Genomic DNA, 23,272 nt, shown 5'->3' with positions numbered 1-23,272 from the left:
GGCAGGATCCCCATGATCACCGGTCCCCAGCCGGGAAATTGCCCGTCCCGGCGGTGCAGAGCAGCCCCGGGCTGAGGCGGCCCCGCAGGCCGGGCCGCTCCGTGCCCCCCGACGGCAGCTCGCCTGGGAGCCTGGTCCCTGCACACGCGCTCCCCAGCCCCTCGGGGTGGGGGAGCCGCACCGACGCCGCGCTGCACATCCCCTGCGCCCCGGAGGGCTCCGGCAGGGCTCGGCTCTCCCCCCGCTCCCCGGGTGCCCGGGGATGGGGACTGGGGCGCGGTTCGCCGTGGCTTGAGCTTGCCCGGGCCTGCGATACTGCGGGGAGCTGGTCCTGAACAGTCCCGCACGAGTGAAAGGGAGGGCACGGGAGCTGGAGCGGCCCCGCCGCGCTCGCAGGTGATGCCAGAGGCAGATAAGGAGTCGCCGCCTGGGTCTGGTCGGGGGGGTGGACACGCGGGAGAGGAGGGCTCCCCTCGCTCCGCCGCCCCGGGGGAGCCCCCCGCCACCCTCAGGGAGGAGGCGAGCCAGGCCCGCACCGCGGCAGGTGCGGGCACGACCCGGGCGAGCCTGGGGGCTACTCCGAAAGGGAAACCTGCGCTCCGCCTCCCCGGCTATAAATAAGCGGCCCCGGTTCTGAAAGCCGATTAGCGCGTTGCGGAGAGGCCGTGCGAGAGAAGCCGGGGCCGTGCCCGTCCCGACCCGCTCTGTTCCGCTCCCGATGCGGGCGGCCGCACCCCTCCGAGCCCGGGATACCCCTTCGCCGCCCTCCCTCGACTTTTTTTAGGGGTTTTTTGTTTCTTTTCGTTTAAATCCATTTTTGTTTTCATTTTTGCTTTTTTTTTTTATTAAGTCCAAAATATTTAATCCCACTATTCAACCGCTGACTCTGACAATAAATAACAATAACTTACTTTTGATCGTTAAAGGCGCAAACAATCCGTCCTTCGTCCATTGATAACTTAACATTATTAGTACTGGTTTCCCCGCTAAAAAGTCTCGTTTCCGTGTCCCGTTTTTCCAGCGATCGTGCGGGGCCGGGCGCCACGGCCCGGGAGAGGCATGGGTGTGAGATGAGGATGGACGGCTCGGCTCCGCGGAGGAAGGTCCAGGCCGGCTCCGCGGCCGCACGCCGGAGGACTTTCTCCCCCTTTTGTAGGTTTTCTTTAAATTTATTTTTCCCTTTCAAAAAGGGAAGAAAAACCGTCCCCAGCGCAAGCGGAGGGCGAGGCAGCCTGTCACCGTGCCGGGTTCCGGCGGGGAAATCCGCGTTTCTTTGGGGAAAAGAAACATCGAAATCCGCAGGGAAAAAACCCAAACCAACGAAATAACCAGGGCGGGGGCTCTCTCTCCGGTCTGGTGAAGGCAGCGAGGATCCCGGTGCTTTTTTTGGCCGTCAGTAACATATTTTTTGTTTGTTTTTAAATAAGAATAATTAAAAAACAAAGGCGTTTGTCCGGCGCTCTGGGAGCGGCCCGGGGCCGGGTGTCTCATGCAGGGAGCGCAGGCATGCGGAGGTCCCGCGGCGGCGGGCGGACGGGCCGCCTCACGTCTCGGCCGGACTGGGCACCATGCTGTTGGGGGTGTCGGGGAGCTGGGAGGACAGCGAGGTCACGTCGCTGCCGGAGGAGGTGCCCAAGGAGCCGGACTCGGAGAAGGAGACCTGGGGGAGCAGCGGTGGTGAGGGTCCGGCACGGTTGCCCCCTGCCCCGTTCCCCTCCCGCAGCTCCCGGACCCGGCGGGCCGGGATCTGCCCGCCTCCCTGAGGCCCGACGGACGGCCCGGCGCGGCTCACCAGCTGCTGGAAGGCGGCGGGCTGCTCCAGGTCGCTCTGCAGGGCGAACTCGCTGAGCGCCTTCCAGGGCGGCTGGTAGGTCTGGACCTCCACGGCACTGCCCTGAACGGCGCTCTCGTGGCGGATGGGGCTGCCGGCCACCAGCGGCGTCCCGGTGAGGCCCTGCAGGCTCTGCGGGCATACGGGGATTCAGCGCGACTGCCGCCCGAGCCCGCGGGCCCGAGCCCCCCACCCACATCTCCCTCCCCGGCGGGAAGGGCGGACGCTCACCGTCTTGTCGCTGTGCTGCTGCTGCTGGAGCTGCTTCATGAGGATGGATTTTTTCTTGTCCTTGCAGCGCTTGTTCTGGAACCAGACGCGGATGACGCGGGGACTGAGCCCCGTCATTTCCACAAGCTGCTCCTTCATCAGGGCGTCGGGGCGCGGGTTGGCGGCATAGCAGGTCCGCAGCGTGTGTAGCTGCTTCTCGTTCAGCACCGTCCGCACGCGGGTGGTCTTCTCGGCCGCCTTGTGCGCCGGCGGCCGCGGGGCGGGCGGCCGCCCGGGCACCGGCTCTGCGACGGGCGGGGAGGGCGCGCACCGTCAGCGCCGTCGCCCGCTCGCCCGCCGCAGCCCCCCGGACACTCCCCCCGCCCCGCCGCCCGCCCCGACGGAGAGCCGGTACCTGCGAGGTGCGCGGCGGCTGCCGGCGGCAGCGCGGGGCTGCGCGGTCCGCGGGCGGCGGCGCCGTCGGGGGGCGGCCCGTGGTCGGCGCGGCAGAGCAAGTCGCGCTCCCGCAGGCAGAACTGGTCGCCGGGCAGGAGCTGGCGGCCGCAGGCGGCGCAGCGGAAGCACTCCAGGTGGTAGACGTGGTCGCGGGCGCGCATCACCAGGTCGCTGCTGCTGAACGCCGCCCGGCACTGGGCGCACTTGATGCCGAAGAGCCTGCGGGGACGCGACGCGCCGTCAGGGCCCGCGGCCGCACCGTCGGGGCGGCTCCAGGCGGTGCCGCGGGGGCGGGCAGCAGCCGAGAGTCGGGTTTTCGTTGGGGGAAATTCGGGGGGCTTAAGGGGCTTTTGTGCTTTTTCGGGTCTGGGTTATTTTTTTTAACGAGCGTTGGCGCATTCGGGGTCACCTGCTGTAATCTCGCTTGCAGTAGGCCTTGCCGTCGCGCAGGAAGCATGTGCAGGTCTCGTCCAGGGGCTGCCCGCACTCGGCGCACTTGAGGCAGGCGACGTGCCATTCCAGATCCGGCGACACCCGCAGCAGAAAGGGGTCCTGGATGCGGCCCCCGCAGCCCGCGCACAGGGCCAGCCCCGGCCGCCCTGCCGGGAGCGAGCGGAGTACGGTCAGGGCCAGCGGTATACCAGAGCAGAGGCCAATAATTAGGGAAAGGCACTTTTTCTTTTTTACACTTTATCCTTTTTTTCTTATTCTGTTTTGTTTGGGGTTTTTTTCCCAAAATAGGAAGAAAGAGAAATGAAGACGGACACACGGACAGAAGGGATGGAAACACGAAAGGAAACAAATTAATACTGCCAGGAAAAGAAAAAAAGACAGGAACTTGATCAATGCAAATAAATGCAGAAAGACAGAGACGTAAAAGTAGAATTTCGGAAAAGGAAAATAAAAGCAGAAACACAAAAACAATAAAACAACGGCTGAGGAAAACTTGGAAGAAATAAGGAAAGAAACAAAGAAAGAAGGAAGGAAAGAAAGAAGGAAAAAGAAATTAAAACAGAATGACAGAATGAGAAATAAAAGCAGCAAAAACCCAGAGACGGTTAAAATGGGAGCATGGACAAATGAAAACAGTAAGAGACATGAAATCAAAGAGACAGAAAGAAAAATAAAACCAAACCAAAAAAGAACAGAAAGAAAAAGAAATTTTAAAAAAACCGGAAAGAGAAATTAAAAAGAAAAAAAAAAGACAAACTGAAACACGAAATAGATAAAGAAAAACGGTAAAACGGGCAGAGAACAAGAGAAAGAAGGAAAGGAAGGAAAAGCAGAAGGAAACAGAGAAAGAAATGGAAACAGCCGAAAGAAATGAGCTCAGCAGCGCGGACAGCCGAAAGGGACATGCATTCGGTAAGGAATGGGGCAGCGGGGCCGGGAAGCGCTAGGCACGAACGGGAATAGCGGCACCGGAGTTGCCACGGGGCCGGGAAGCTCTAGGCACGAACGAGAATAGCGGCACCGGAGTTGCCACGGGCCGAGCCCGCAGCCGCCCGCGCCGGCCGTGGAGCCGCAGCCCTTCCCAGCGCTGTCAGCGCGCCCGCGGTCCGCCAATCCACCCGACGGCAGAGGCGGCGCGGAGCTCGATCCGCAGAGTCCCACGCCCGCCCGCCCCGGCCCCGCGTTCCGCTGCGCTGCGCGCACTTACTCTTGGAGGGCTCCCCCATGACGCCCGGGAGCGGCCGCGGGAGGAGGATGTCCACCATGCGGGCGGCCCCCTGCGCACCGGCAGCGATGCGCGATGCGGGATGCGGAGCCGCCGCTCCACCACTACCCGCGCGGCGCGGGGCGGGGGCCGCGCCCGCCCCCCCGGGCCCGCCCCGCCGGGCCGCGCCGTGATGTCAGCGCGCAGCGGCCGCGGGCGGGGGGGCGGCTCTGACCTCACCGCGCGGCCCCCGGAGGCGATTGGCGGCCGCGGGGAGAGCCCGCGGATTGGCGGTGCCGAACAATGGGCGCGCGGCGGGCGCGGAGCGAGGCGCACGCCCCGCGGGACCCGGCCCGGAGCCGCACGACGCCGGCACGGACGGGGCGCGCGGCCCCGTGCGCCGCCGGAAAGCTCTTCCGCGCCCTTCGCCCCGGGCGGCCGCGGGACCCTCGGCCCGCCCGCCGCGGTGCGCTTCGGCCCTCTGCGCGCAGGGAACGGCGGCATCGACAGCCCGAGGAGGAGATTCATTTTAGTTGTTTTTCCTCCTCTATTTTCCGTGTTATTCTCCTTGACTTTTAGTTCGCCTATTATTTTCTCCTTTTATTTCCCTCTTCCTTCTCTTTCTCTTCTCCTTTGCATTTTATTTCGTTGTTCTTTTCCCCGCGTTTCGGCGTGCCGCTGGCAGGTGCCCTCGGGTGTGCGCGGCGGCACAGTCCCGGCGCTGCGCAGAGGAGCATCTCCGCGGCAGACGGGAAGGGGCTGCGCGGCGGACGCCGGCGCGACGCTGCGCGCCCGCGGAGCAGTTCCCTGCTGAGGCCCGTGTGCGGGAGAGCCGCCCCAACGGACCCGAACAGAACCCATGGCATCGTCGGGGCGGCCGTTCTGGGCAGCACCCCCGTGACGAGTTGAAAATAGCGGAGAAAAATAGTATTTTACCACATTTTCATGCACCTAATTCCGTGCTGTTCCCGCAGCTGAACCTCTTCGTTGCTTTTTTATGCCTTCTGTTCTTTTTTCTTCCCTCTTTCCCCCCGGTCTCCATGGGGTTCCCGTGCAGTAGCAGAAAAACAGGGAGAGCACTTTAGTGGCCTTTGACTCAGTTTTAAATTCGCAAAGACTTTGCAGCACAGCAGCATGAGTACCTCATAAGGTCCGGGAAAGCTTCTACATGCTGGAATTGAGATTACCGCTGTCTTGGGGCTTTGGTCCTGTCCTTCTCTTCCATGCAACCACCTTTTTAATTTTACCCATGGAATTTGACAGGCATTTGCCAACCTGTATGGCTTGGGAAGGACATGGTGACTTTAGATGTTGGCTCAGGATGGGCAGACTGCGCTCATTTTTCTCAGAGGAGGAAGGCGGGATGGTTTTTCCAGCTGAAGCACTTGTCTTTTGTTCGAGTCAGGCACCCTGCAGGTATGAAAACCCAGAAGCTGGGGAGGGGGAGAGGACCCTTTGGATAAGGTGATTCACTATTTGACCCGCTTTCCAAGCCTGACCAGAGCCTCTGCTCCCCCTTTGAGGACCCCAAATGTTGAAAGCAAACCTTTAAATTTGTACAATAGCTCCGGGGAAAAGGAGGATGGATGGCATTTGAAGTACCCACTTCAGCAGGGACGCATGTCACCAAGGGATTTCGGTATCCCTGCCTGCCCCGGCATGTACGAAGGTGCAGAGGTGCGGTGTAGCAGTGACATCCTCAGGGCAGGGTGAGCCCACGTGTTCCCTGCCTGTGTGGCGCCGGCTGGGGGTTGTGGTCTGACTGCTGCCTGCCGCTAGAGTGGCTCGCTTGCCAGTGGCAGAGCTGGGTGGGGGATGAGAGGTAGGAAGGCAATTGGAAAAGTTTGTTTGGTTCTTCAAACGGGGGTGACCCCGAGGGATAGGTGATGGGAACCTCCACAGCACTGCTTTGGGGCAGCACAGGTCCATGCCTGGGCACCCTGCAGAAAAGAGGATACAGAAGGGTGACTTCAGCCTGAGCCACAATTCAGAGAGTCCTGGATGAGTCAGTATCTGCATGTGTTAACAACAAAATGCAAAAATGTCAGAGTGATAGGAGAATGAGACATATCTAAGAATACAGCAGCTTGGCAGGGATGCTCTGTGTTGCATCACCCTTTTCCCACTCGAGGGCAGGATCCTTTCTGCTCTCCCAAACCTCCCATCAGTTTAGGAATTAGAAAAGTTACAGCTGAGCCAGCCAAACTTTTCCAAACCTATGCAAAGCTGTGCTGCAGTCACACCTGTATCTGTACAGAGCAATGTGCTGACACCAGGCAGGTATGGTTGGACTGGACTTGCTTCACAACCAGGCAGGAAGGAACAGAGTAGGCAGTGCTGCACAGGCAGTTTAGTAGAAAAGCCCAAAAAATTACTTGCCAGGCAAATGTTGAAAGCCCTGCACCTCCTCTATGTGATATACAAAAAGTTTTAAAATGACTACGGGTAATGAGGCATGCCATGAGGCATTGAACCAACTCAATACCACGTGTTTAGCAAACAGGTTCATTGTTGGTTCATCTGAGGGAGCGTAAGAGAAAGCACATCATAAAATCATGGAATAATTCAGTCCAGGAGGCACCTCTGGAAGACTGCATGCAGGTAACTTGGAACTGCTGGACACATTTGCTAGTCAAAACCAAATGCAATCTCTCCTGCTACGCTGATTACTCCTTGCTCTCCTCCACCCGCTGTCCAGAGATTCCAATCTCTTTTGGGGCAATTCCGGTTGGGTTTGGTGCGAGAGCTGGCAGGGGCTGCCTGGCCACAGGGTGAGGCCGGCTAATGGTACTTTCTGTTCTCTACAGAGCAACTCTGGGGTTTGCTCCCAAATAGAAATACAAGTTCCCTCTAGAAGGGGGAAACAGTAACTATTTTTTTTGTTTGCAGCAGATTGCAAAGGCAGTAAATGCTGATTCTTTCAGAGCCAACCATGGATTAAGTCCATTATAAAATTAAAACAGATGGAACACAATTTCACTTACATTACAAAAAAGGACAGGAACCATCTGCAGTAAGATTTAGCATTGCAAAGCTATTGTTATCATGTTACCATCAAAACCTTTGATGAAGAATTTTCTTTCTTTCACAAACTTGTTCACATGAAACAAATGTTTTATTTATCCATCTTCCTAAGATAGTCATATTTTATTAAAAAGATTATGTGTCTCAAAAAACCGGCTCTTGGTTCTAGTAGAATATGCCAAAACAAAGAAAGGTTGTAAAACTCCAACACTGAGATACTGGGAGCTTCAATGGGGTGGATGTAGCAAAAGGAGAATTCCCTATCCATTCTTCCTTTAAAAAAACATTTCCTCGTGTTTGGGCACAATGTCTGATACCGAAAATAGTTAATTAATGAGATAATGGGATACTGCATGTCACCTCCTGTCCAATGGGATTATCTGATGGCTAATTATGGACAGATTGTGATTAATGTGATTATGGATTGGATATTAATCTGATTCTGGATTGATCTAGTTATGTTTTAGTCTGCTCCAAATGGTTAATTGGATCTGAGATAATGGAAATGCAGCTTGCACCAGATTTTGCCACATCAGTTGATGAAGTATCTTTTGATCTGGGTGGGTTGCGAACAATAAATTATTTACAGCTGTTGAGAAAATGACTCTTCCTTAGAATGTAGTCATTCATTTTATTTTCGAAAGCCTTTGAAAACAAAATCAATATCCTTTCTAAAAGGAGATGTTGACAAAAGAAAGGCACGTACATAACTCACAAACAAATGTGACGAAATTAAACAGTGGTTAACCCGGTGGCCTAATGTCTGGTGATGCATTTGAATTGCTATGTGGAGCTTTGGGCTCAATTCTTCTGAGACCAGCAGGGGTTGGGAGCATTGCAGGGGAACAGGGCCCAGCGCTGGGGAAAGTGGTGTTGCACAAGAGCTACTGCCAGTCCTGCTTGTGATTAAGAATCAGCCATGGTAACATGGCAAAGGGAGCCCTTGCCATTTTTCCCCTCCGGATAAGAAGGATTCAGAAAGTTCATGAGTTCAGAAAAGACTTATTGGCCCATCTCCTCTGGCCTCCTTCATACCAGACCATGCAATTGGACCCAGAATTATTATTTTTTCCCTCACAGTGAGCCTGTTAATTTATGGTTGACCTCAGACATGTGTCCCAGAGATGCATCTGGTCTTGGTGTTGCCTGCCAGTGCAGGAGAGGCTGCCTCGCTCTCATATCCTGCTTGTTAACTACTTTCACTGGAATGGACAACTGAGGGTATAGTTTAGGTTCAACCCCCAGACACTGGATCTCGTTATGCCATTATCTGCAGGATTAAAGCCAATGGGTAAATTGCACGCTTTGTAGACTTCATCTCAGACATTGTGACAGGGCAAGCAGGAGGTGCATTAGCCTTTGTCACCAGGTGCTGTAAGCAGCAGGTAACTTCACCAGAACGTGCTCCTCCCTAATGGGCTCTGCAATAAAAATATTAAAAATCAAGCAGGTTCCAAAACACTGAAAACAAAGCCTACTGCTGCTGCTGTGCTTACACAAAAGTGCTATTGACTGACCTGAAACAGAAAGAAAAAAGGAAAAAGCAACTTTCCCTGAAAAGTCCTTAGGGGCATGGAAAGAGCTGTTCCCCTGGAGTGACTGTCCCTGCTGCTGCAGGAATGGCTTGGGCTGGTGTGAGCAGGAATACAGTGGCATCTGGATTCCTTTCCAGCAGTGTAATGGGCAAAAAACCCATCTACCTCTTTAAAAAATAATGCTGGTACAACCTGTCAGAAGATTTTACACACATCTGCCATTAGCAACAAGGTGAGCTGTATGCAGAAGAAGGGTGGCAGGTCACAAAACCCCATCCAGGTGTCTGCACTGGGAGGGGAGCAGACCTCTTTTCACCAGCATTGTTTCCCTTGTCCTCCACACAAACCACCATCACTCCTGGGCAGGACAAATTGCCTTTCAAGGTAACCTGAGCCTTTGCTTTCATGAGGTTATAAGGGTCCCGTTTTGCCTGTGTGCTTGGTAGAAGGAGTTTCTTGAACTCCTCAGGTGATCTTGTTCTTTAGGAATATGCAGCAAATGTGATATGATGTTACTCCCAGACTTCCTTGTTACTGGACTGCCACATGGAAATTATTAGCAAGAGAGAGTAGTTTATAAAAAAGAGAAAATACCTTTCTGTGGTGGTTTTGTAGGCTCAGTATTAGAAGGGTTGTCCCTGCTATGGGGTGGCTTAGGGGGAGCTCTTTCCTCTGTCCTCCACTTTGTAAGCAGGCTTGTGGCATCATCTCCTTCCAAAGGCTTCTGTAAAGCCTCATGAAAGACCAGCTGCTGCTCTGAGTCATGAAGGTGAGTGGTTGTAAGGTGATCTGAGCAGAGCACTGAGCACACCTGTGGTGGTGTTCTATTATAAAGGACCTCCAATGGCAGACGTGTTGAGATGAGTGAGATGAGGGGCAGAGAGCACATCCCTCCTTTTGTACAATTCATGGCTGTGGGCAAGGGGTGAGCGCAGGGGAACTGGCAACATCCTGAGGTGGCTGAGCCACCTGTGACCTCACAGCACTCGGGCATAAAATATTTCAGCAGCAGAGATCTCTTCTGGTGCTGCTTCCAAGGTGGGTTTTAGACTGGTCCAGTGCTGGGCTGTGGGTCCTGCCCATCGGTTTGAGGGTCCTGCTGAGCTGTAAGCAGGTTGCAGTTGTTTTAACGTTATTGGATTTTGACAGATTAGGAGGCAAATCCTTTCGTGTGTTGGGGAAGCTTCCCAAATGAAGCTCTTTTAATTTATCTGAGTCAGCTATCCCCAGGGTGATGGAAGGAGGAGTAAGCTAAGGATGACCTGTGACAGAGAGGACCATCATAGCAGTGATAAAAAAAATTCCTGCTCTTCACTAAATCCCTTAGTCATGAGGCTGTATTAGCTGGATTCCATATGTTTTAATTAGGAATTATGTATTTCAGGAGAACCAAAATCCGATTCTAGGGAAGACATGATTACATATTTTTTATGGTCCTTGTTTCATTTGGCTTCTGTAGAGATACCAATACAGGTACCTGTCCTTGTCTGCAAACATATTTTTAAAAGTTTGAATAATCTATGTTATTACTTTTTCTTTCCCCCAATCCCAATAGTGTGAAAAAATGTAATTCTCTTTCCAATGCAGAAACTGGGTCAGCAGATCCTAATGAAATAATCCTGGATAACAATGCACCATACAAAGATCTGCTTCCACTAATTAATGACTACTTTTTCTTTCAAAATACAAAGTCGTAACTTCTGCCTGCAGTGGACAGTAACCCTACCTTCAGTGGCACCTGTTTGTTGTACGTTTTACCATTTTTATTATTGTCATGGGAAGGTCAAATAGAAAAAAGCTTTTTGCCACTGTTCAGCTTGTATGGATCATGCTGATATAATCCCTACCTGATTACAGTTATAAGCTCCTAAAACACTGGCCATAAGTGATAAAGACTTCCTTTGTGTTTCAGGCTGTAATCCGCATCAAGCCAGTTTCAATAAGGATTTGTGCATCTGAAGTGTTGCTGAGTATTTGAATCAAAATTATAAACAGAAAATATAATAAAAAGCTTGTCATGTCTCTGAATTGGTGATACTACACCTCAAAATCTGACCTAAAGAGGGGCAATGTCACTCTGCTCATGAAAATATGATATGTGTGCTATGAAGCCAGATACACAGTGAAAGGATCAATTTATTCTTGGCTATGATGCAAATAGTTAATTTTGATAGTAGCTCACTTTTGTTTTAGTGTGAGGTAGTAAAGCCCAAACTTGAATGAGATCACTTTGTTTATTTTTGTGACTTGGAATTTTTAGATGTACACTTGTTGTAAAGATTTCGTCTGCATGAGATGTGCATGTTGGAAGCTTAGTTTTGGAGCCTAAAATAGGATTATGAAATTACATGCCATGCTTTTAATGAATAAAACACCCCAATTAAAAAGACATAATGGGCAAATTAAGGATGCCAAGGATGTTCTTATTCTGCACCCTTTTTTTGACTTTGTTGTTGCTTTTGTTGGATTACCTAGGGTGCAGGTAGGGATCTCTATACTGTATAAAACACCACATCTCTGAAGAGTTACACTGCACCTTAACCATCATTCAAATTGGTGATAAAGAGCCACATCAAATATTTATCCTCTTTTTAAACTCCTCTCAGGGTACTGTGGCTTCTGCAAAACCATTTTCCCCCTCATCTTCATATAAACAAGCGGGTTTTTTTCACATGGTCATTTGCAGAGATCAGGTGATGCACAAGCAGCTCCAAACACTCATTTTCTTCCTTTTTTGGGGACTGAAGGGTGGAGCCAGACCAGGCAGAAGTCAGAGCAGCCCTGGAGCTACTTTAATCCGTATAATCAGGCACAGGCCCTGAAGGAGGTTTGCCACCTCCTTTAGCTCTTCCCTTCACAGCTCTCCTTTGGGGCTTGAGGAGTTAAGGTAATGCTGGGGGGCCAGGAAGCTGTAATATACAGGACAGCTGCTTTTCTTCTATTCTAGAGACATTTGAGATTTGAGATGAAGTCAATTGTCCATTTAGATGCTTGAGTTGCTGGACCTGGTTAGCTTTTGCTGTAAAGCAGCACTTTTTGGCATCTGATGTGAAAATCATGTGACAGAATAAATTTTAGAGGTTATCCTGTGCCAAGACTGTGGCAAAGTCGAAGAGCCTTTTTGATCAATCTGCCTTTTGCTTTCCTATGGAGCAACTTAGTAATGCAGAACGAATCACTGACATGCTGCAGATCACCGCTGATTCTTGGAGGAACAGTCCAATGGCCATAATTGCTCAGGGGGGGTTGTGTTTGATTTTTTTTCCCCTCTAAACCACTTCAGGATGGGAAGGAAGAAACTCCATTCATGGCTCATCTTGTAATTTCTGGGATGGGAGCTCCATTCTGGAGTGTCCCAAATCCATGTGTGCTTGGGGCTCCTGGGCTGGCAGGACTAGTTGGTCCAGTATGACAGCTCCTGCCAGCTTCTCCAGGACATCAGGTTTTCAGAGAGCCACAGCACACATTTTAGCAGTGAATTTGGCCTGAAATATTTTGCTTCATTTTTAAAAAAATCACTCTCCTTGCCACCCAGAAAAAAATCTGGAGGTATGGAAAAACAGCAAGTCTCATTCTGGTCCCTGGGGCACCCTAGTGCCATGATAGGGGCAGGCACAAGATGTCTTGCCTTGGTTCTGGGAAATCAGAATAATAATAATAAAATAGATCTATAAATTACTCAGAGCTCATGAGCTATTGCTTAATGTTGCCTGGGGCCAAGCACAGGGATGTGAGTGAGGCAGCCAGAAATCTGTCCTGGTGAGAGGATGCCATCCAGGGCTGGTGATACCTGACTGGTTTTTGAAGCTTCGGTGTGGTTTGGACAACTGGTGGGGTGCGACATTTTGGAAGCACCGTGCTATCTGGCCTTTCCAGTGTGCCATGCACTCCATGCCTACATTATCTCTTTTGCTCTTGTTGCATCTCGTGGTGTGGGGAGTGTGACCGGGGGGAATTTGGCAGCTCATGGGCAGCCACAGGCGGGGGCCATAGTCTCCCAGGCTGCTCTTGGCTCCACAGCCGCAAATTAAGACTTTTCCCTTCTTTCTCTTTGCAAGGCACATTTTCACTGGCTTAGGATAGGATCTGGCAAGGAGCACCGGCATTTGAAGGCATAACTCGGCTTTCTGTTGTTTTCTTCTCTTTAAAGGCTTTAACCCTTTGCAGAAGCACTGCAGGGGAACCGGGCAAAGGCGGCCGGAGGAGGCTGGCGCTGGTACCTGGTCAGTTTGGGCTGGGCGGGGTCCGCTCCCCTCGAGGTGCTCCGCGGGAGCTGGGCGGGCCCCCTACGGCAGCGGCAACTTCGCTCTTGCCCACCGGTACGGCCCAGAGCGTAGGGGGCGGGCGGATACAGCCAGCCGGGCGGGGGGACAGAGCCGGCTGTACGGGGGAACAGCGGAGCGGGGGGCTAGGCGGCTGTGCGAGGGGACAGCGGGAGGTGCAGGGGGTCACAGCCGGCTGTGCACGGGGACAATGGTGCGGGGGGACAGCAGGCCGAGGGACACAGCCAGCGCTGAAGGGGAACGCAGCCGCAGCGGGCCGCTCGGAGAGACAGCGGGCCGTACGTCAGCGGGCAGAGCAGGGGAGAGCAGCCGGGCAGAGAGGGGAGGACAGCCGGCCGTGCGAGGTTCGGCAGGCGGTGCGGAGTCTGCGGGCGCGGAACACGGACACTCCGCGCTCTCCTCTCCGCCCGCGCCGCCGCTGCCGCCCATTGGCCCGGCGGTCGGTCCAATGGGGCAGCGGGGCGGGGCTGGCCGTACTCTCGCGAGAGCGGCGCGGTGCGGTGCGGGCCGGCGGAACCATGTTGCAGGCGGCGGTGGCGCAGCGGCTGCGGCGGGCGGTGAGTGCGGGGCGAGCCCTCCGGCAGCGCCCTCCGGCCGCGTGGTGCGCACCGACCGGGGCCTTCCCGCCGCCCCGGCCGTGCGGGCCCCGCCCAGTGGGGCGAAGGGGACGCGGGGAGGGGCGCGGGGCCGAGCTCCTCTTGCCCGGCAGCGGTGGTCCAGGGGATCTCTGAGGGGCGAGCGCCCCGCTCCGCCGGGGTCGGACTCCTCCGCTGGACTTCTCTCCCACTCTGTTAAAAATAAAGTTTTCGAGTGGACACGGGATGTTCCAGAAGCCCCTTCCAGCGGTCACAGTAGGCAGGAGTTGGGGACTGTTGTCCCGTGTGGAAAGCTAACGTAGGCATAGGGAAGTGCTGAACTTCTGGGAGTGCTCGCTCGCATCCACCCTTGAGCAGGACAAGCTGAGCAACAGGTGGAGAAGACTTCTAAAGTTTGTTACTGCAAACTCTTAAGAACAATAGAAAAATATTTGTGGCTCAAGGAGACGCTTTCTGGGGTATTGGCAAGTTAATCCAGCGTTTCTCAGTCAGAAATGTGATTGCCTTAGTTATCACAACCTGTGGATGAGGCTAATGCAAAACACCTGTTGCTTCTCTAATTTGACCTTCATAGTGCTCAGCTGGGAGGAGTGCTGGGCTTTTGGAGGCTATTTGCTGCTTGGTGTGTCATTGTGGTTGTGTTACCAAGGTCTAGGTGAGCTCAAGGTTAATTGGAGTAGATGATTGATGAGATGTCCCCGAATATCTGCTCGATATCTTACTATGCACCAGGAAATACTCCCACCACTAGAACTGTGTATAAATAGCCCTTGTAAACAACTTTGTATCTCGCAAGTTTCTTTTTGAGCTCTCCAGGGCTTTTACAGGTATTGCAGTTCAGTACAGCTCTAACGTAGTAGTTATGCATATACTACATGGTTTCAGGTGATGAGAATCTCTTAAAAGAGGAGGAAAGGTAGATGAGGTCAGACGTGATTGAATTAATCAGAAAATTGTGACTTGTAATCATGGACACGTCTCAGTTGTTTTTAGGCTTCAGCCTTTGTAGAGCAAAGGTCTTAATGATCTCTGAATCATATGGTACTGCTACGTAAATAGTACTTTACTCATGCTCTGCGCACAATTCAGTTTCGTGGTCCGGATACGTGAGTTCAGCTCCTTGGTTTTCAGCCATACACATCGAAACTTGTAACTTTATAAAATAAAGCCGGTAAAACATTGTGTGCATCTTCAACGTATGTGCAACAATGTAGTCTGTGAGAGAAGTGAAACAAACTCACAGTTTGTTTCACTTTTTAGAAAGTGCAAAGTTTAACCCTGCTGACACTCATAGTTGAAGAGGAAGTGGAGTCTAGGAGAAAACAGGATGGGAGAAACCTGTAAAGTATGAAGAGGAAGGAAAGTTGGACTTTTGCATAACTTAAAGATGGGAGTACTAAGGAGAAATGAGAATGGAAGTGCACAAAAAGTTGGTGCAGAGGTGGGAATAAGCCATTTAGGGAGCTCACTGTATTGAAGTACAGACAGTGTTGTCTGTATTTCAAAATAGCGTTGTTGATTTTTATTAATGGTATGCAAGGAGTGTGTTTGGAAGTTTATTGTGTATTACATCTTTCTCTTGCTGCTTCAATCCCTTTGTAATGTTAAGTCTTTATTATGATTGCAAAATCCTTTTTGCAAAGTGGTTTTATTTTTTTTATTGCTGTTCTTTGCTGCAATTATAGCTCCTTTTTAATTCAGGTGCCTTTTGTGTTGTTTTTCTAATCAGTGTTTCCTGGAGTTATAGAGCTGTCTCTTAGACCTCTTTTGTAGCCAAGTCTTTAGAGAGATTCCAAAAGTATATGCTTTACTGCTAGAGTTCCCTTCTCTCCCTGAGTTTACCAAATTCATTTATTTAGTTTAAAAGTTTTGCAGCTACAAGACTGTCTCTTACTAGAATTAGGCATTGCTTTGTTGTTTAGGAATCTTAATCTTATCTTTAGCAATACCCCAGTTCCTAGTTCCTAGAGTTCTTTCTTGGGAACTTTGCCCAGTGTTAATGGTTCTCCATGACATACAGAATTCCTACAAAGCAGTTTTAAAATTTTAGTTTCTGGCCAGTTTGCTTTTACAGCTAAGAAAAGCAGCTCTAGATATACCTTTGTAGGTCCAGTTGTTTGATGTTCTGCCTTGTGAATGTCTTGTTTTGGTTTAGCTCCTGTAACTTCCAGTGGCTCCTCTAAAGGGAGACAAAATTAATTTTCCCAGGTGAAGTTTCTAGCACCCTGTTTCTTATTGATGCATGTTTGGAGCATGGGGCCATGTAGAATTCATCTGCTGCATCTCTTGCATTTTTTGGAATGACTTTTTAGCTGACCCATCTTGTGTTCCTGTGCCTGCCACATGTGTTAGAGCTGATTTCCTAATTCTGGTGTTATTTATGAGTGTCCTTGGAGCAGGCTACAGGCAGTTAGCCACCCCTATTGCCAGCAGAGGCCATGGATGCTGCACACCAATCTCACCCAGCAGCAAGCAAAGATTTATGACACTTCCCTCTGGGATTTTCCAGCTCTTGATACATATGTTTTTTAGCATATAAACAGCAAATCTGTATTTAAGAGGTGCTGGGCATGTGTGCTGTTCAGGTGACCTGTCTGTGTGCTGAAAGACCAACAGATGCTCAGTTTGCAGTGGCTTTGTGTGAAGAGCAGATCACCTGTGCAAATTCAGTGGGTGCCTTGGATGGGTGTGGTGTTGGCTTTACCTGTGCACGTGTACGGGATGTGTCCAGATTGCTAATGTTTTGCTGGAACAGTAGCAGTGATCAATATCCATTATTTTGTCTGAAGCCTAGAAATCCAGATATTGTACTTAAATTTTTTGTGCTCTGGTTGGAAAATACTGATGAGTTTCTCAGTGGGGAGTAAAATGATGCTTTGGGGAAACTTGAGACAATCAATTCAGTGAATCCATGGCTATTTTGCAAGTGGCTTAATTGATCAGTACTGTACATCTGAGTTAATCTTAGCAACTTTTAGACATCTGGAAGTCAGAGGCCAAGTTTGCTGTACAGTAAATACTGGGGAGAGAAGGGGAAATTCTGGGTGGTTTTCATTCACAAATGTTAATTTTGGTATAAACTTGAGTCACTGTCCAGAGTTTCCACTATAGAGGAAGTGCAGATGTTTCTGCTGTAGAGGAAACATAGGTGTCTAGCTGTGATTTGTACCTAAACCTGAGGAAAATAAACTTCCCAGTTCTCTGTTGCTGGCATGTCATTATTTGTTGCCATGCTGTAGAAGCTACTCAGTTGCTCAAGTTGGTGGGATGTTTATCTGGAGGTGATTTCTGTGAGTAGCCTGATTTTCCAGAGCTTGGTTTTCACCAGGAACCTTCTGTGGCACAAGCGGTGAGTGCTGTTCCTTCTTAAGGCATAGTTTTCAATAGTTTGATTGATCTGTGTATCTTATTTCTTGTGCTTTCTTCCCTTGCTGCCAGCTGGTTAGGTTTATTCTCCACCTTCCTATTTTATTTAAGCTTCAAAGTAGACATCCTGCCCAAGTGCAGAAATGATGTCAGTGAAGTAATGGGCTGTTCTCCCACATGTGCAGCTGGACAGTAATTTCTTCAAAATAACTACCTGTCCTGATCATTGACTCATTGCAGGTTCTTAGTTTTCAGGACCATGTGACTGGATGAATTGCCCTCTGGTTTTACTGCAGATTCTTTATTATAACAAACAAAAGCCAGTTTGGTTTGGTTTTGTTGATTGAAAAAATTATTTAATGTGTCTTAGTATATTAATTCAGACTTACATAGAAATCTCTTTTGTCATCTAGATTTTTACCCATAATATATAATGTGGCTTTAAGTTTCTTTTGAATCTGGTCTTGTCTTTATGTTCAGAAATGTCATCCATAAAGTGACCTTCTGGTGTGCATATTGTGTATATTCCCACAAATATAAAATGTCGGATTATCAGTTTAGAAATAATACCTAATTAATGTTGTGATAGCCAGTCTGCTCAAGCAACATCCATTGCTCTTATTCATTTTGGCTAAAAACCAATTATTTCTCAGTTTATTTTAGAATGGTTTGACAGAATGATGGTGGTGGTGCAGTGCTTATTTAGGGGAAAAAAATGATAATATAGGCAGAAATAAGTGTGTGTTTAAAATGCATGTGTCTCCCTTTGGAAACTTGAAAACTTGAGGATTTTCTAGGAGCATGGTTCACTTTACCCTGTGACACAACTGTAAATCATTGAAGAAGTGGGCTTTTTGCCACAAAGGCATGGACTTATTCTTCAAATGGTGACTAAAATTTCATAACTTTTATTGCAAATGATGTATGAAACATAATCAAAAATACAGTGTCTGATCTATATTGTCAATAAATATTTTGTTACTGGCAATTAGTTTTAAAGGAGCTTAGAATGCTTAATCACAGCAAGTAACCTTAAGCATAAGAGATTAAATGCGGAGCACTTTTACAAGAATCCATATTGTTTTAATCAAAAGGTCAAATTATGATCCAGATTCTGCAAAACCTTATCTTTGTATTTGTATTTGTGCACTGTGATTAGCTTCAGGGAAGTCCTTGGGATTTGCTTTCTCTGTTTGAAATTCAGTATGTTGGTAGGCTTTGTGAGGTTGAAGTCCAGATGCAAATTTTAGCCTCTTGTATTTTCTGAAGCTTTTTTTATTTGAAGTTGTAGGTAAGTGCATGTTTGGCATGAGGGAAGATGGGGTTGGAATGTATGTTTAAAAAAGTAGTGTTTGGCTGTGTGTCTTCAGCTTTATGTTACTATTTGTTCCTTGGTTATATTAATGAATTTATTTGATTTTCCATGTATTCTATCCTACACTGATCGTAACTCAAGTCTTCAGTTAGGCTTTATGTAGGGTAAATAAACACTTGAGGGACAATATTCCTGTTCCCATCCCACATGTTTTCCTTACTGTAGTATTAGTCTTGGAGGAATAATGCTTTTCACACCTTCACCTGAATATTAGAGAGGAAAGTCTCAGAGTTTAGAATATTTTGGTTTGGTTTCAGGGCAGTTTTTTGCCTTTTTTTTTTTCCTATCTTTTTTGTTTCTTTCGTTTTTGTTTTAGAAGTTCAAGTTTATGTATGGATGGTGAATTGGTCAAAATTATTATTTGAGGACCATTAAATTGTGGTGGGAGACTAAGTGCTCAAATGTTTTAAAGGAAAAGAGGGAAAAATTAACCTGATGCCTATAAAGATTTCTACTAGTGTGTTTGCAGGCTGTGAGCCCCTGCTGCTTAATTGTCATCCAGCCGCTGCATAAAATTTTGCCTCTATACATATCTAAATATAAAAGTGAGTTCTGTAGCTAGATTTTGTTTAAAACTTATAATAAAACACTGCCAGAGAACCACCCTAGAAAACCAAGTAAATATTTGCAACTGTTGATTTCCTTGTGTCTTACTCTTGCTTGTCTAATCCTCACTCTTTAAGGTACTTGATTAAGTTGATCAACTGAGCTGGAATGTAATGTGTTAAAACATTTTTCTTAATTTTGTTCAGTATTTTCCTGGAGTTTTAGTTTAAACACAGCATGTTATAGACAAGTTGAAGTCAAGCGGGTTTATGTCTTTTCTTTTTTGTATCACCCTATGTATTCTTTTTACTTTATAAAAATTATCTAGAATTAGCCTGTTTTGTTTGACAGCAGTGTTTTACGATTTGTATAATTGATGAATTTCTGTAAAGCCTTGGATGCTCAAAGGAACAGTTTTTTACTTAAATGCTAAGTTTCCAACTCCTCTGTGTCTCCCTTTCTTTCCAGGTGTCAGTGCTCCGGAGGTTTCAGAGTACCTTGGTCGTTGCAGAACACAACAATGAGTCTCTCACGCCCATTACACTCAATACCATCACTGCAGCAAAGCGCCTGGGAGGGGAAGTTTCTTGTTTGGTAGCTGGTACCAGCTGTGATAAGGTAGGAAATGCTATTTTCATACCAATGAAATGAAGAATGCAGTGAAACAATACTTGGCAGCATCTTGGGCAGCCTGAAAAATAATCCGTAGTGAGGAGAAACAGTGCCAGGAATTGCTAATCTGCCAGAAAAGTCCTGCACTTGGAACTGCTTCTCTTCTCAAGAGAAAATACGGATATAGATTTCATTTCACAAGGGACAGTATCAATAACAGTTGTCACATGCTTGAGCAAGCAAATTTTTATAGGACTAAAGGACAATTAACTTTTAAAACAAGATACTTCTCTGTGAAGTTTAAATGACAAATATTGCAGTGCTAAGAATTTGGAAAGAAGCTTGTGCTTGTTTAAATGGAAACCAGCAGAAGTGAAACAACAGTGACAAATTGGGCTTTTGAGCAAGTTGCTTTTACTAACCAATCACTAGTTGTATAGAGTGTGTTTGCAACCTAAAACTCTGAAATTAGTGCTTCTTGACTTCTTGACATGGCTCATGTATGAAAAAAGTTCCTTGTATGTTAGCTGTGTATTTTCAGTGTAATTTGAATGTGCAAAATCTAGAGATAATGTAGTTAGTACATTAGTGGCATTTTTATTCCTGCATGATTTGTCTTGTGTGAGCAGTAGAAGTACAAAAAACGATGCCTAATATTTACACACTGTTTATGAGCTGTTACTTTGAAAGCAACACATAGTATCTCATGAAGAACGCGTACATAGAGCAGCTTATTTACAAATAGGTGAAGAAACCTCAGTAGCTATTCAGCTATTCGAGGTGGAGATGAAGCAAAGATTTATCTAAATCAAGAAAATTAAAAAGAAAAAAAAATTGCCTAATATGTGTGTCTTTAATTTTTCCTATTCTACACACTTGCATAGTAGAAAAATGATTGTGAATGGTTTTTTTTGTTTTAATACTAAATATGTGGAGACTGTATGTCATGGTGGGAAAAAGCATTTATAAAAAGTGAAGGTTTGGAGATTTTGTTTAAGAGCCAGTTACTCAAACATATTCTGCAGCAGCTATTAGGGAGTTTTTCATTTTTTCCTTTTGTTAATTTTTGAGGGTAAACTGATACTCATCAAACTCAGTAAGACTGTGCTGGTTCTCGGACGATGCATGTGGTCTCCAGACCTCGCTGTCAGTCCGCTTCTCTCTGATCTGTAGTAACCCTTTTATCATTTAAACTTCACTTGTGCCAATTTAAAGGAAAAAAATGCATAAATATAAATTGAAAATATACATCCCATCAGTGGGCAAAAAGTCAGATGCAAACAAAGGGTTGCTCCTAGAATTTTGACAAAGATCATAACAGCATTGTACATTTATATTTGTTTGTGTGGTAGATATTGACTGACCTAAAAGAAAATAGGATTGGTTTCTTGATGATTATATTGGAATACTGAGCAGTAATCCTCAAGCATGATTGTTATCGGCTGCTGTAAGAAATGCTGGAATCAGTGTGGAGGCCTGCATGCAGGAGGCAAGTTTTCCTAAGTTCGATTTGCTTTGTAGTTTCTTATTCACAAATTCATTTTCATTATCCCATAAGGCACTATGCTGTGAGTCAGAAGATGTGCATTTTATTCCATTCAGGTTTGTTCCGATTTTGAAATCAATGTACTTTTGGCTCTGGTTTTAGCTAATCTGTAGGCTGTGAGCTATTTGCAGTGGGGGCTCCCTTGTTGTGGTGCCTGTTATAACACAAGCTAATAATAATTCACTTGTAATCATAGGTAGCATCAGAACTCAGCAAAGTGCAGGGTGTTGCAAAAGTTCTCGTGGCTCAGCATGATGTGTACAAGGGATTTCTAGCAGGTGAGAGTTGTTCTTACCTATTGACAAAAGAAATTTATTTGTGTATTTATGATTGAAAATAAGACAGTTGTAAATTCTGAGCAATATATTTTTATTCTCAGAGGAGTTGACTCCCTTGATTGTGGAAACTCATAAAAAATTTAATTACACCCACATTTGTGCTGGAGCATCTGCCTTTGGGAAGGTAAGTAGATCAAAGTGCATCAGAAAGTTCTTGTAGAAAAGAGACAGACACAACTGTATATAAGAGTACAAATCAAAGGCTTGAGAGACATCATCCATGGACAGTTTTGTGTTTGCAAACAATGTTACAGTAGTTTGCTTAAGAGGTCATTAGTTAGATTTCATGATTCATGTTTGAGTTCTTTTATGGGCTGACGTGAAAAAAATAGTGTAGAATAAATATTCTGTGGTAACCAGCCAGTCCTATGGACACAAGGCGCAATGTACAATAAGGCAAACCAGATTAAGTGATCTGAAAGCATGAAAATTGTATGGAAAAGCACAGCAAATCGAGATGAAAAATCTGTTATTTGCATGTTGAAATGAAAGCATGCAGACTTATTGGAAGCAAACTTTTTTTTTGGGTGGGATTTGCGTCTGTGATATAAGTCTTGTACATTGAAATGTCTGTAAACATATATAAATAACACAGATCTAAGTCCCAGCCAAGATGGTTTTTAATGAAAATACAATTTTTCAAAACTTGTTTTTTTAAGGAATGTGTTTATAAGTACATGGAGAGCCTCAGTACCAAGAATCTGAGCAACATTGTGGTGCAGCTAAATTAGAGAAAAAGGATCCTTCAGAAATCTTGCCGATGTAGGGCGAATAATGACATCGGCCTTCCATCTGACTACTTTCACTTCCAATCAATATCAATCCATATGCTTGTATTTTTGCTGAGAGAAATCTTTATGTACCTCAAGCCTTAGGTTTTAAAATTTTTTTTAAATTTTTTTTTTAACTGCAGTGTCATAGTAAAAGTTAGTGGCTTTTGCTTTAAAGCTTACATTGCCATTTTCGAGTGCTTCATGTAAGTAAAGATTTCAGAACTGGGCCCTTTTTTCTAGTACCAGATTAGGAGGCAGACAAAAAGCAAGCAATCATCTTATCATTGATTTCTTTGTCATTTCTGCTGCTCTTTTTATCCTTCTTCCCACTCCTAGAGGTGCTAAGTAATTTTCTAGAGTAAATTTTGGAGCAAGAGAATATATATTTTAATATTAAATTTAAAAATATTTTTTTCTTTGGAGGGAAGAGTGCAGGGTTTTTTTCCTATTATTTCTGGCATCTAACTTCTAAAAGCACCTTTTGTCTTCACTTGAAGTGCCAAGAGCTCAGCAATCCATAATTGTCAATTCTCTGAGTAAGTGGCATCTGTATTCAGTTTTAGAATATTTGAAGCAAATAAGTCTCCTCATTTAAGATGTTGAATTAAGGGTTTACTTACAGTAAGTCTCATAAAATGTCTAATGTTATTACAGTAATGGGATTTTATTTGGCTGCTAAAGCTACATGAATAGCCCTACAAAAATCTTAGTTCTATATGTCTTAGAGACAGCATTATATGAAGTTAAAATTGGGTCAGCAATGTTCCTTTACTGACCATGTACATTTTACTTAGCATTTATTTTGCTAACTTTTCATCTCTAACTTCTAGAATCTTATTCCCAGAGTGGCTGGCAAACTCGATGTTGCCCCTGTTTCTGACATTATTGAAATTAAGTCCCCAGATACTTTTGTGAGAACTATCTATGCAGGTGGGTAATCACAGAAGTTGTGTGGTATTTGTCCAATGAAGGATCCAGTACTGCTAATTTTTCTGCATGATCCTATTGTTAAAACCTTGGAACAGGATAGGAATTTTCACTTTACAATCTGAATTGCTGTGATTCATAAAAAATGAAGTCTGGGGATTGACATAATGCTTCCTGTGTGAGAAAGCAAGTAATTC

The 23,272-nt window shown here is 47.0% G+C and overlaps 2 protein-coding genes across 4 annotated transcripts in view; one reads left to right on the top strand and one right to left on the bottom strand.

The window, feature by feature from the left end:
* Nucleotides 1-1,283: 1,283 nt before the first annotated feature.
* On the bottom strand, nt 1,284-4,299 carry ISL2 (ISL LIM homeobox 2). Its single transcript, XM_048318006.1, has 6 exons — nt 4,158-4,299; nt 2,907-3,096; nt 2,457-2,716; nt 2,063-2,346; nt 1,793-1,963; nt 1,284-1,660 (listed from the first exon to the last, which is right to left on the bottom strand). The coding sequence occupies exons 1-6, from the start codon at nt 4,213-4,215 to the stop codon at nt 1,544-1,546; spliced, it is 1,080 nt and encodes a 359-aa protein (XP_048173963.1). The 5' UTR covers nt 4,216-4,299; the 3' UTR covers nt 1,284-1,543.
* ETFA (electron transfer flavoprotein subunit alpha) overlaps nt 3,806-23,272 on the top strand; it is a 39,236-nt gene continuing 19,769 nt past the window's right edge. For 2 of the 3 annotated variants that reach the window (XM_048317998.1, XM_048318000.1), the window contains exons 1-5: nt 3,806-3,862; nt 19,348-19,497; nt 21,234-21,315; nt 21,417-21,499; nt 22,979-23,078. In XM_048317998.1, coding sequence (XP_048173955.1) covers nt 3,821-3,862; nt 19,348-19,497; nt 21,234-21,315; nt 21,417-21,499; nt 22,979-23,078 — 457 coding nt within the window. In that variant the 5' untranslated portion in view covers nt 3,806-3,820. Of the gene's footprint in view, nt 3,863-13,473; nt 13,554-19,347; nt 19,498-21,233; nt 21,316-21,416; nt 21,500-22,978; nt 23,079-23,272 lie in introns of those variants that run through there. The other variant, XM_048317999.1, reaches the window with a different exon arrangement.

The sequence above is a fragment of the Corvus hawaiiensis genome, chromosome 13 (assembly GCF_020740725.1).
Source record: "Corvus hawaiiensis isolate bCorHaw1 chromosome 13, bCorHaw1.pri.cur, whole genome shotgun sequence".
Classification (NCBI taxonomy): Eukaryota; Metazoa; Chordata; class Aves; order Passeriformes; family Corvidae; genus Corvus; species Corvus hawaiiensis.
The sequence above is the reverse complement of the archived record's forward strand: the minus strand, read 5'-3'. Positions and strand labels throughout refer to the sequence as shown.